Source organism: Cherax quadricarinatus, chromosome 4 (assembly GCF_038502225.1).
Source record: "Cherax quadricarinatus isolate ZL_2023a chromosome 4, ASM3850222v1, whole genome shotgun sequence".
In the NCBI taxonomy this organism is placed as follows: domain Eukaryota; kingdom Metazoa; phylum Arthropoda; class Malacostraca; order Decapoda; family Parastacidae; genus Cherax; species Cherax quadricarinatus.
This window is the reverse complement of record NC_091295.1, coordinates 76,361,140-76,374,508: the sequence shown is the minus strand read 5'-3', so window position 1 is coordinate 76,374,508 and position 13,369 is coordinate 76,361,140. Positions and strand designations below refer to the sequence as shown.

The 13,369-nt window shown below is 47.4% G+C and overlaps 1 protein-coding gene across 1 annotated transcript in view; it reads right to left on the bottom strand.

Moving 5' to 3' along the window:
* Positions 1–13,369, bottom strand: part of LOC128684253 (cadherin-like and PC-esterase domain-containing protein 1) — a gene marked incomplete at its 3' end in the record, with an annotated part of 238,406 nt that overhangs the window by 96,322 nt on the left and 128,715 nt on the right. Inside the window, 1 exon segment of the mRNA XM_070098032.1 lies at positions 12,401–12,704. Coding sequence (XP_069954133.1) covers positions 12,401–12,704 — 304 coding nt within the window.

The window sequence follows — 13,369 nt, the reverse complement described above, 5'->3', positions numbered from 1 at the left end:
AGTCGTCCACGGACGTATATATCGTGGCTCAAGTCGTCCACGGACGTATATATCATGGTTCAAGTCGACCACGGACGTATATATCGTGGTTCAAGTCGCCCACGGACGTATATATCGTTGTTCAAGTCGCCCACGGACGTACATATCGTGGTTCAAAAGGTCCACGGACGTATATAATTACAAGACTTGCTCTGAAAAACAAAGAGTGGCTACCCACTAATGAACATTAGTGAAGACGCTGACAACACTTAGAAGACACTAAGTGCCATACTTAAGTGTTTTTAAGTGATTATAGGTTTATTGGAGCACTTTATCACTCTCTGGAAGACCACACTGGAAATATCACTCTCTGGAAGACCACACTGGAAATATCACTCTCTGGAAGACCACACTGGAAATATCACTCTCTGGAAGACCACACTGGAAATATCACTCTCTGGAAGACCACACTGGAAATATCACTCTCTGGAGGACCACACTGGAAATATTACTCTCTGGAGGACCACACTGGAAATATCACTCTCTGGAAGACCACACTGGAAATATCACTCTCTGGAAGACCACACTGGAAATATCACTCTCTGGAGGACCACACTGGAAATATCACTCTCTGGAAGACCACACTGGAAATATCACTCTCTGGAAGACCACACTGGAAATATTACTCTCTGGAGGACCACACTGGAAATATCACTCTCTGGAAGACCACACTGGAAATATCACTCTCTGGAAGACCACACTGGAAATATCACTCTCTGGAGGACCACACTGGAAATATCACTCTCTGGAAGACCACACTGGAAATATCACTCTCTGGAGGACCACACTGGAAATATCACTCTCTGGAGGACCACACTGGAAATATCACTCTCTGGAAGACCACACTGGAAATATCACTCTCTGGAGGACCACACTGGAAATATCACTCTCTGGAAGACCACACTGGAAATATCACTCTCTGGACGACCACACTGGAAATATCACTCTCTGGAGGACCACACTGGAAATATCACTCTCTGGAGGACCACACTGGAAATATCACTCTCTGGAGGACCACACTGGAAATATCACTCTCTGGAGGACCACACTGGAAATATCACTCTCTGGAAGACCACACTGGAAATATCACTCTCTGGAAGACCACACTGGAAATATCACTCTCTGGAAGACCACACTGGAAATATCACTCTCTGGACGACCACACTGGAAATATCACTCTCTGGAAGACCACACTGGAAATATCACTCTCTGGACGACCACACTGGAAATATCACTCTCTGGAGGACCACACTGGAAATATCACTCTCTGGAAGACCACACTGGAAATATCACTCTCTGGAAGACCACACTGGAAATATCACTCTCTGGAAGACCACACTGGAAATATCACTCTCTGGAAGACCACACTGGAAATATTACTCTCTGGAAGACCACACTGGAAATATCACTCTCTGGAGGACCACACTGGAAATATCAAGACCACACTGGAAATATCACTCTCTGGAAGACCACACTGGAAATATCACTCTCTGGAAGACCACACTGGAAATATCACTCTCTGGAAGACCACACTGGAAATATCACTCTCTGGAAATATCAGGACCACACTGGAAATATCACTCTCTGGACTGGACCACACTGGAAATATCACTCTCTGGAAGACCACACTGGAAATATCACTCTCTGGAAGACCACACTGGAAATATCACTCTCTGGAGGACCACACTGGGACCACACTGGAAATATCACTCTCTGGAGGACCACACTGGAAATATCACTCTCTGGAAGACCACACTGGAAATATCACTCTCTGGAAGACCACACTGGAAATATCACTCTCTGGACGATCACACTGGGACCACACTGGAAATATCACTCTCTGGAGGACCACACTGGAAATATCACTCTCTGGAAGACCACACTGGAAATATCACTCTCTGGAAGACCACACTGGAAATATCACTCTCTGGAAGACCACACTGGAAATATCACTCTCTGGAGGACCACACTGGAAATATCACTCTCTGGAGGACCACACTGGAAATATCACTCTCTGGAAGACCACACTGGAAATATCACTCTCTGGGACCACACTGGAAATATCACTCTCTGGAAGACCACACTGGAAATATCACTCTCTGGAAGACCACACTGGAAATATCACTCTCTGGAAGACCACACTGGAAATATCACTCTCTGGAAGACCACACTGGAAATATCACTCTCTGGAAGACCACACTGGAAATATCACTCTCTGGAAGACCACACTGGAAATATCACTCTCTGGAGGACCACACTGGAAATATCACTCTCTGGAAGACCACACTGGAAATATCACTCTCTGGACGACCACACTGGAAATATCACTCTCTGGAAGACCACACTGGAAATATCACTCTCTGGAAGACCACACTGGAAATATCACTCTCTGGAAGACCACACTGGAAATATCACTCTCTGGACGACCACACTGGAAATATCACTCTCTGGAAGACCACACTGGAAATATCACTCTCTGGAAGACCACACTGGAAATATCACTCTCTGGAAGACCACACTGGAAATATCACTCTCTGGAAGACCACACTGGAAATATCACTCTCTGGAAGACCACACTGGAAATATCACTCTCTGGAAGACCACACTGGAAATATCACTCTCTGGAAGACCACACTGGAAATATCACTCTCTGGAAGACCACACTGGAAATATCACTCTCTGGAAGACCACACTGGAAATATCACTCTCTGGACTCTCTGGAAGACCACACTGGAAATATCACTCTCTGGAAGACCACACTGGAAATATCACTCTCTGGACGACCACACTGGAAATATCACTCTCTGGAAGACCACACTGGAAATATCACTCTCTGGAAGACCACACTGGAAATATCACTCTCTGGACGACCACACTGGAAATATCACTCTCTGGACGACCACACTGGAAATATCACTCTCTGGAAGACCACACTGGAAATATCACTCTCTGGAAGACCACACTGGAAATATCACTCTCTGGAGGACCACACTGGAAATATCACTCTCTGGAAGACCACACTGGAAATATCACTCTCTGGAGGTCCACTCTGGAAATATCACTCTCTGGAAGACCACACTGGAAATATCACTCTCTGGAGGACCACACTGGAAATATCACTCTCTGGGACCACACTGGAAATATCACTCTCTGGACGACCACACTCTCTGGAAATATCACTCTGGAGGACCACACTGGACTCTCTGGGACCACACTGGAAATATCACTCTCTGGAAGACCACACTGGAAATATCAAGACCACACTGGAAATATCACTCTCTGGAAGACCACACTGGAAATATCACTCTCTGGAGGACCACACTGGAAATATCACTCTCTGGAAGACCACACTGGAAATATCACTCTCTGGAGGACCACACTGGAAATATCACTCTCTGGAGGACCACACTGGAAATATCACTCTCTGGAGGACCACACTGGAAATATCACTCTCTGGAGGACCACACTGGAAATATCACTCTCTGGAAGACCACACTGGAAATATCACTCTCTGGAGGACCACACTGGAAATATCACTCTCTGGAGGACCACACTGGAAATATCACTCTCTGGAGGACCACACTGGAAATATCACTCTCTGGAGGACCACACTGGAAATATCACTCTCTGGAGGACCACACTGGAAATATCACTCTCTGGAAGACCACACTGGAAATATTACTTTGATTTTTGGGGGGTTATTTTGGTGGGTAATTTATACTTATGTTACTATGTATGATAAATGTACTTATGTGTACTTGTACTTAAATGTACTTATTCTCTCTCTCTCTCTTTCCATTCTGTTAGTCTTCACCCTTTCCTCTCTCTCCCCTATCTTCATCTTCGTCTCCCATCCCCCTCCTGTTTCTCCCCTCTCTTACCTTCATGGGGAGTTCTCCCACTTGCCTTCATAGGCAGCTCACACTGATAAATGAACGCCATAAAATGGTGTTAAAAATCTGGGGCCATTAATGAGGGTGTGGATCTGCGGGGAGCAAAGATTCCTACCCCCCCCCATCTCTCACCCCATTACCCCCTCTACTCTCCTGTCTGTTTCGTCCCTTGCACTTTCTTTCTCAACTCCCCCATTTATTTGTAAAACCCCTTTCTTCTTGCCCCTTCCTTCTTTCTCTTCCCTGCCATGCTTCCGGCACCGGGAAAGTCATAAATCATGTGTGGGCTGACCAGTGACTGACAGGGGGCGGGGTGGGTTGACCCATTGCTCAAACCCCAGCCTACTGTTTGACTCAGCAGGAGAGAGCAGTGGCAAGCAGAGGAGTAGATGGAGGGTGGAATGAAGGAAGGAAAGCAAGAGAGAAGAGAAGGGGAAAGAAGGAAGTAGGTGGGAAGGAAGAGACCAACAAAATAAGATGGAATGAACCCAAATGGGATGAGTACATCCATCAACCTAGACAAGGAATAATATTAGTAATACATGTCTTTCTTTGGCATGAATATATATATGAATATATATATTTATTTTTTTTATTATCACACTGGCCGATTCCCACCAAGGCAGGGTGGCCCGAAAAAGAAAAACTTTCACCATCATTCACTCCATCACTGTCTTGCCAGAAGGGTGCTTTACACTACAGTTTTTAAACTGCAACATTAACACCCCTCCTTCAGAGTGCAGGCACTGTACTTCCCATCTCCAGGACTCAAGTCCGGCCTGCCGGTTTCCCTGAACCCCTTCATAAATGTTACTTTGCTCACACTCCAACAGCACGTCAAGTATTAAAAACCATTTGTCTCCATTCACTCCTATCAAACACGCTCACGCATGCCTGCTGGAAGTCCAAGCCCCTCGCACACAAAACCTCCTTTACCCCCTCCCTCTAACCTTTCCTAGGCCGACCCCTACCCCGCCTTCCTTCCACTGCAGACTGATACACTCTTGAAGTCATTCTGTTTCGCTCCATTCTCTCTCTCTCTCTCTCTCTCTCTCTCTCTCTATATATATATATATATATATATATATATATATATATATATATATATATATATATATATATATATATATATATCTTCTTCTTTCAACATACCAGCCGCATCCCACCAAGGTGAGGTGGCCCAAAAGAAAAAACAAAAGTTTCTCTTTTTAAATTTTGTAATTTATACGGGAGAAGGGGTTACTAGCCCCTTGCTCCCGGCATTTTATTCGCCTCTTATAACACGCATGGCTTACAGAGGAAGAATTCTGTTCCACTTTCCCATGGAGATAAGAGGAAATAAGCAAGAATTAGAAAGAAAATAGAAAAAAACCCAGAGGGGCGCGTACATACATGCTCGTACACGTATGTGCAGTGTGACCCAAGTGCAAGTAGAAGTATATATATATATATATATATATATATATATATATATATATATATATATATATATATATATATATATATATATATATATATATATATATATATTCTTTCAACGTACCAGCCGTATCCCACCGAGGCGGGGTGGACCACCGAGGCAGGGTGGACCACCGAGGCGGGGTGGACCACCGAGGCAGGGTGGACCACCGAGGTGGAGTGGACCACCGAGGCAGGGTGGACCACCGAGGTGGGGTGGACCACCGAGGCGGGGTGGACCACCGAGGCAGGGTGGACCACCGAGGCAGGGTGGACCACCGAGGCAGGGTGGACCACCGAGGCAGGGTGGCCCACCGAGGCGGGGTGGCCCAAAAGGGAAAACTAAAGTTTCTCCTTTTACATTTAGTAATATATACAGCAGAAGGGGTTACTATCCCCTTGCTCCCGGCATTTTAGTCGCCTCTTACAACACGCATGACTTACGGAGGAAGAATTCTGTTCCACTTCCCCATGGAGATAAGAGGAAATAAACAAGAACAAGAACTAGAAAGAAAATAGAAGAAAACCCAGAGGGGTGTGTATATATGTGCTTGTACATGTATGTTAGTGTGACCTAAGTGTAAGTAGCAGTAGCAAGACGTACCTGAAACCTTGCATGTTTATGAGACAAAATAGGTAAAACTGGTCAATTAGCAAGAACTCATTTAAAATTAAGTCATTTCTAAAATTTTCTCTTATACGTTTAAAGATATATTTTTTCATTAATGTTAATGTAAAAATTTATAATTTTGCACCAAAAGAATCTTAGAAAACTTACCTAACCTTATTATAACAAGAACAATTTATTTTAGCCTAACCCAACTAAATATATTTTAGATAAGTTTACAATAATTTAATAATAAAGAAACACAACGAAATACATTTTTTTCATTATGTTCAGAATGATTTTGGCGAAATTATTACATACACAAATTTTCACTTGTCCTATATGGCAAGATGAACGTTGCTATTTAAGCCAAGATCGCAAGTTCTGCCTATTCGGCACGACATATATATATATATATATATATATATATATATATATATATATATATATATATATATATATATATATATATATATATATATATATATATATATATATATATATATATATATATATATATATATAACAACATTGCGACTAGCCAAGAACTCGAACCCATGATGTTTTGGCCCGCCTCATGGTGAGCGAAAAATCACTCTAACCAACAGGACCACCAAATCCTACAAGAACCAAGCACCCAGCCAAGCTAGGTGTGTTACCCATAGTCCGAGGACATACGATGGTGTGGGTGCCTCTGAGTTAATTTCATTCTACTTCCTGTTTGGTGTACTAGCCCAACACGCAGTATTTTATATTATTGTAACCACGAACGAGTGGTATTGATAATATAATAATATATTAATTTACTACAAGTACAAGGTATACAGACCATAGGTGACATCAATTACATACTACTACATAGAAAGCCCCTTGTTTCGCTGAGTATTATGTCCTTGTCCCAGGATGCGACCCACACCAGTCAACTAACTCCTAGGTACCCATTTTAATAATGGGTGAACATAGACAACCGATGTAAAGAAACACGCCCAATGTTTTTACCCTCGCTGGGAATCGAACGCAGACCCTCACCGTGTAAAGCGAGAACTTTAGCCACCAGGCCACTGGGCACTGCGACTCACCGCCATGGAACTGAACTCTTCTCCAGGCTGAGGGACTGACCACCTCAAATATCATTTCTCCAAGGTTGATGGACTTATTACATTACAACACCTGCTGAATCTGTATGTGAAGAAGTCTACTGTGATGGCGAGACGTTTGAACAATAAAGTGTGGCACATGTGTCTTAATCATTAGCTAGGAGAAAAGTTCTTGAAAGAGTCAGTGTGGCGTGGTTGGCCACGTCTCCTCAGGTGGAGTTAGGAATCTGGGTTACTTCTACTGTGCTGGTTATAACGTTAAGAAAGCAACCCAAAACTCCAGCTGAGGGTCATCATATGACTAAGACCCGCGTTAGGAAACATATGTCCTGTTTCCTGACGAACCTTACCCAACTTAACCTTCGCTGAATAATATTAACAGGCGTCATGTGTGTGACGTTCAAGTAAGTAGGTAACTTTATTTAGGTACACGTACACATAAATACTGTTAAACAAATTATCAGAGTAACATATGTGTAAATTACCAAGGATAAACCTCCCAAAAAGCCAGAGAAAGTGACTTATTTCATAGCTCTCTTTCCCACCACCAATAAATCTAGCTCTTGTTCCTTCAAAGCCAGAGAAAATAGCTTGAAAGTAACGGGGAAAAATATCAGGGGTTAAAATAAGCTGGGAAAACCCCCTGGATGTAAAGAAGCATTATGGTGAAACTGGGCACCAGGCGGCCTCTCCACACACTGGTGGCGGAGCATCAAGTTATGATCCTCTCCACACACTGGTGGCGGAGCATCAAGTTATGATCCTCTCCACACACTGGTGGCGGAGCATCAAGTTATGATCCTCTCCACACACTGGTGGCGGAGCATCAAGTTATGATCCTCTCCACACACTGGTGGCGGAGCATCAAGTTATGATCCTCTCCACACACTGGTGGCGGAGCATCAAGTTATGATCCTCTCCACACACTGGTGGCGGAGCATCAAGTTATGATCCTCTCCACACACTGGTGGCGGAGCATCAAGTTATGATCCTCTCCACACACTGGTGGCGGAGCATCAAGTTATGATCCTCTCCACACACTGGTGGCGGAGCATCAAGTTATGATCCTCTCCACACACTGGTGGCGGAGCATCAAGTTATGATCCTCTCCACACACTGGTGGCGGAGCATCAAGTTATGATCCTCTCCACACACTGGTGGCGGAGCATCAAGTTATGATCCACTCCACACACTGGTGGCGGAGCATCAAGTTATGATCCTCTCCACACACTGGTGGCGGAGCATCAAGTTATGATCCTCTCCACACACTGGTGGCGGAGCATCAAGTTATGATCCTCTCCACACACTGGTGGCGGAGCATCAAGTTATGATCCTCTCCACACACTGGTGGCGGAGCATCAAGTTATGATCCTCTCCACACACTGGTGGCGGAGCATCAAGTTATGATCCTCTCCACACACTGGTGGCGGAGCATCAAGTTATGATCCTCTCCACACACTGGTGGCGGAGCATCAAGTTATGATCCTCTCCACACACTGGTGGCGGAGCATCAAGTTATGATCCTCTCCACACACTGGTGGCGGAGCATCAAGTTATGATCCTCTCCACACACTGGTGGCGGAGCATCAAGTTATGATCCTCTCCAGACATGAATGAAGATAATCGCATTTTGTTATCAGACCGTTAGCCAATTTTCGACTCTTTTGACTCATAAGCCCATAGTCAGCCTGGAGGCCTACGCCCAGAACCCCAAGTGTTACATCTTTCCCTCTTGGGACCTGGACCGTAAAGGTGTTTGCCAAACATCTCGGGACCACGAAAGGGAAAAACGAGCCATAATCGCCCTAAAAGCCAGCTTTCACAGTGACTGTTTCCGTATTCAGTGATTCCGATTGTGGCTGTGGGCTGGCACACGGCCCCTGCAGCCCCCTGACAGAGGGCTGGCACACGGCCCCTGCAGCCCCCTGACAGAGGGCTGGCACACGGCCCCTGCAGCCCCCTGACAGAGGGCTGGTACACGGCCCCTGCAGCCCCCTGACAGAGGGCTGGTACACGGCCCCTGCAGCCCCTGACAGAGGGCTGGCACACGGCCCCTGCAGCCCCCTGACAGAGGGCTGGCACACGTCCCCTGCAGCCCCCTGACAGAGGGCTGGTACACGGCCCCTGCAGCCCCCTGACAGAGGGCTGGCACACGCCCCTGCAGCCCCTGACAGAGGGCTGGCACACGGCCCCTGCAGCCCTCTGACAGAGGGCTGGCACACGGCCCCTGCAGCCCCCTGACAGAGGGCTGGCACACGGCCCCTGCAGCCCCCTGACAGAGGGCTGGCACACGGCCCCTGCAGCCCCCTGACAGAGGGCTGGCACACGGCCCCTGCAGCCCCCTGACAGAGGGCTGGCACACGGTTCCTGCAGCCCCCTGACAGAGGGCTGGCACACGGCCCCTGCAGCCCTCTGACAGAGGGCTGGCACACGGCCCCTGCAGCCCGCTGACAGAGGGCTGGCACACGGCCCCTGCAGCCCTCTGACAGAGGGCTGGCACACGGCCCCTGCAGCCCCCTGACAGAGGGCTGGCACACGGCCCCTGCAGCCCCCTGACAGAGGGCTGGCACACAGCCCCTGCAGCCCCCTGACAGAGGGCTGGTAAACTTCACTTGGACATTCTCCTCAGGTAGTCCAGCTGAGCCTTCAAGAGTTTCTCATTTTGTGTAAATCCGACTGTGAAGAAGGCACGCTAGTAACGAGGGAGGGGAAGAGGGGGAGAAAGGAGAGGGAGTGGGAAAGGAGGAGGGGGGAGGGAAGGTTCAATAAACGAGGGTCTGTCTGCTTGTCAATTGATTTTCACGTCTTTGAAAGAAGCGGTTCATCAGTACCTGATTGTCTGAGCTACACTGCTCACCTCCTCTCATTACCCTGATTGGCTATGGTGGGGGATGGGAGGGGTTAGAGGGTGATGGGGAGGTGATGGGAGGGGAGGCGTTGAGGCTTGGCTTGACCAAAGAGGGCTTGGGAAAGGGGTGAGAGGAAGAGAGATGTGGAAGGAAGGATGGAGAGAGAGAGATGTGGAAGGAAGGATGGAGAGAGAGAGATGTGGAAGGAAGGATGGAGAGAGAGAGATGGGAAGGAAGGATGGAGAGAGAGAGATGTGGAAGGAAGGATGGAGAGAGAGAGATGGGAAGGAAGGATGGAGAGAGAGAGATGGGAAGGAAGGATGGAGAGAGAGAGATGGGAAGGAAGGATGGAGAGAGAGAGATGTGGAAGGAAGGATGGAGAGAGAGAGATGGGAAGGAAGGATGGAGAGAGAGAGATGGGAAGGAAGGATGGAGAGAGAGAGATGGGAAGGAAGGATGGAGAGAGAGAGATGGGAAGGAAGGATGGAGAGAGAGAGATGTGGAAGGAAGGATGGAGAGAGAGAGATGTGGAAGGAAGGATGGAGAGAGAGAGATGGGAAGGAAGGATGGAGAGAGAGAGATGGGAAGGAAGGATGGAGAGAGAGAGATGGGAAGGAAGGATGGAGAGAGAGAGATGTGGAAGGAAGGATGGAGAGAGAGATGGGAAGGAAGGATGGAGAGAGAGAGATGGGAAGGATTGATGGAGAGAGAGAGATGGGAAGGAAGGATGGAGAGAGAGAGATGGGAAGGAAGGATGGAGAGAGAGAGATGGGAAGGAAGGATGGAGAGAGAGAGATGGGAAGGAAGGATGGAGAGAGAGAGATGGGAAGGAAGGATGGAGAGAGAGAGATGGGAAGGAAGGATGGAGAGAGAGAGATGGGAAGGAAGGATGGAGAGAGAGAGATGGGAAGGAAGGATGGAGAGAGAGAGATGGGAAGGAAGGATGGAGAGAGAGAGATGGGAAGGAAGGATGGAGAGAGAGAGATGGGAAGGAAGGATGGAGAGAGAGAGATGGGAAGGAAGGATGGAGAGAGAGAGATGGGAAGGTGGATGGAGAGAGAGAGATGGGAAGGAAGGATGGAGAGAGAGAGATGGGAAGGTGGATGGAGAGAGAGAGATGGGAAGGAAGGATGGAGAGAGAGAGATGGGAAGGAAGGATGGAGAGAGAGAGATGGGAAGGTGGATGGAGAGAGAGAGATGGGAAGGAAGGATGGAGAGAGAGAGATGGGAAGGAAGGATGGAGAGAGAGAGATGGGAAGGAAGGATGGAGAGAGAGAGATGGGAAGGAAGGATGGAGAGAGAGAGATGGGAAGGAAGGATGGAGAGAGAGAGATGGGAAGGAAGGATGGAGAGAGAGAGATGGGAAGGAAGGATGGAGAGAGAGAGATGGGAAGGAAGGATGGAGAGAGAGAGATGGGAAGGAAGGATGGAGAGAGAGAGATGGGAAGGAAGGATGGAGAGAGAGAGATGGGAAGGAAGGATGGAGAGAGAGAGATGGGAAGGAAGGATGAGAGAGAGAGATGGGAAGGTGGATGGAGAGAGAGAGATGGGAAGGAAGGATGGAGAGAGAGAGATGGGAAGGTGGATGGAGAGAGAGAGATGGGAAGGAAGGATGGAGAGAGAGAGATGGGAAGGAAGGATGGAGAGAGAGAGATGGGAAGGTGGATGGAGAGAGAGAGATGGGAAGGAAGGATGGAGAGAGAGAGATGGGAAGGAAGGATGGAGAGAGAGAGATGGGAAGGAAGGATGGAGAGAGAGAGATGGGAAGGAAGGATGGAGAGAGAGAGATGGGAAGGAAGGATGGAGAGAGAGAGATGTGGAAGGAAGGATGGAGAGAGAGAGATGTGGAAGGAAGGATGGAGAGAGAGAGATGTGGAAGGAAGGATGGAGAGAGAGAGAGAGAGATGTGGAAGGAAGGATGGAGAGAGAGAGATGGGAAGGAAGGATGGAGAGAGAGAGATGGGAAGGAAGGATGGAGAGAGAGAGATGGGAAGGAAGGATGGAGAGAGAGAGATGGGAAGGAAGGATGGAGAGAGAGAGATGGGAAGGAAGGATGGAGAGAGAGAGATGGGAAGGAAGGATGGAGAGAGAGAGATGTGGAAGGAAGGATGGAGAGAGAGAGATGGGAAGGAAGGATGGAGAGAGAGAGATGGGAAGGAAGGATGGAGAGAGAGAGATGGGAAGGAAGGATGGAGAGAGAGAGATGGGAAGGAAGGATGGAGAGAGAGAGATGGGAAGGAAGGATGGAGAGAGAGAGATGGGAAGGAAGGATGGAGAGAGAGAGATGGGAAGGAAGGATGGAGAGAGAGAGATGGGAAGGAAGGATGGATAAAGAATATCAAAGAATCAGAACTAATTTATCTTAATATTCTTGATGCTACAACTTATTAAGATCAATAAATTAACAACACAAACAATATTATTTATGAAAGAAGGTTGGTAATAAGGTCAACGTACCTTCCATAGCGTAGTAAATAGAGCCATTCACGCCCACCATCCTGACGCGGTGGGCGGTAGTGTCCAGGAGCTGCAGCCTGGGCCTGGGAACTGTCATGGGCGGTGTGTGGGCATCGCCCATGCCATCAGTCAGCTTGTGTCTTGGGTGCTGTGAGCGTCCTCCTGGAGGTCTCCCACGCCCACTGGTTGTGGGCGTGAGGGCGTGGTAGTAGGCTGGAAGATCCCGAGAGACCAGGAGCTTCTGTCCTCTCACCAGCACGACGGGGGCGCCTGCCCGAGCCTTCTGCAGGTATGTCGACTCCAACTGAAGGATGAAGATTAAAGTGATGTTAGGAAGTATTTCTTTAACCTTAGAGCTGTCCCGAGGTGGAACAATCTGCAGTGTAGTAGTAGTAGTAGTAGTAGTGGTGGTAGTAGTAGTAGTAGTAGTAGTAGTAGTGGTAGTGGGAGTAGTAGTAGTAGTTGTTGTAGTAGTAGTAGTAGTAGTAGTAGTTGTAGTAGTAGTGGTGGTAGTAGTAGTAGTAGTAGTAGTAGTAGTAGGTATTGGAGGTGGATTGGTAGTGGAGGTTGGTTGAGGTAGTTGGTTAGCCGAGGTAGTAGTGAGTGGTAGTAGGTTAGTAGTAGTGGCAGGTAGTGGTGAGTGGTTGTGGTGGTAGGTAGTAGTAGGTGGTAGTTGTGGTAGTGAAGGTGGTAGTCATCAAGTTGTAGTAGTTGGCAGTATTTCTAACCTTAGGCTTGTGGTAGTAGGTGGTAACAATTACCTGGTAGGAAGTTGTAGTCAGTCAGTAAGTGATGGTTAAGTAAGTATTTCTAACCTTAGTAGCTAGTCACGTAGGTTGGAACAATATTGCAGTTGTTAGTAATGGTAGTAGTAGTAGTTGAGTAGTTAGTTGTAGTAGTAGTAGTAGTTAGTATTTGTAGTGATGGTTGTATTAGTAGTAGTAGTAGGTTGTAGTAGTTAGTAGTAGT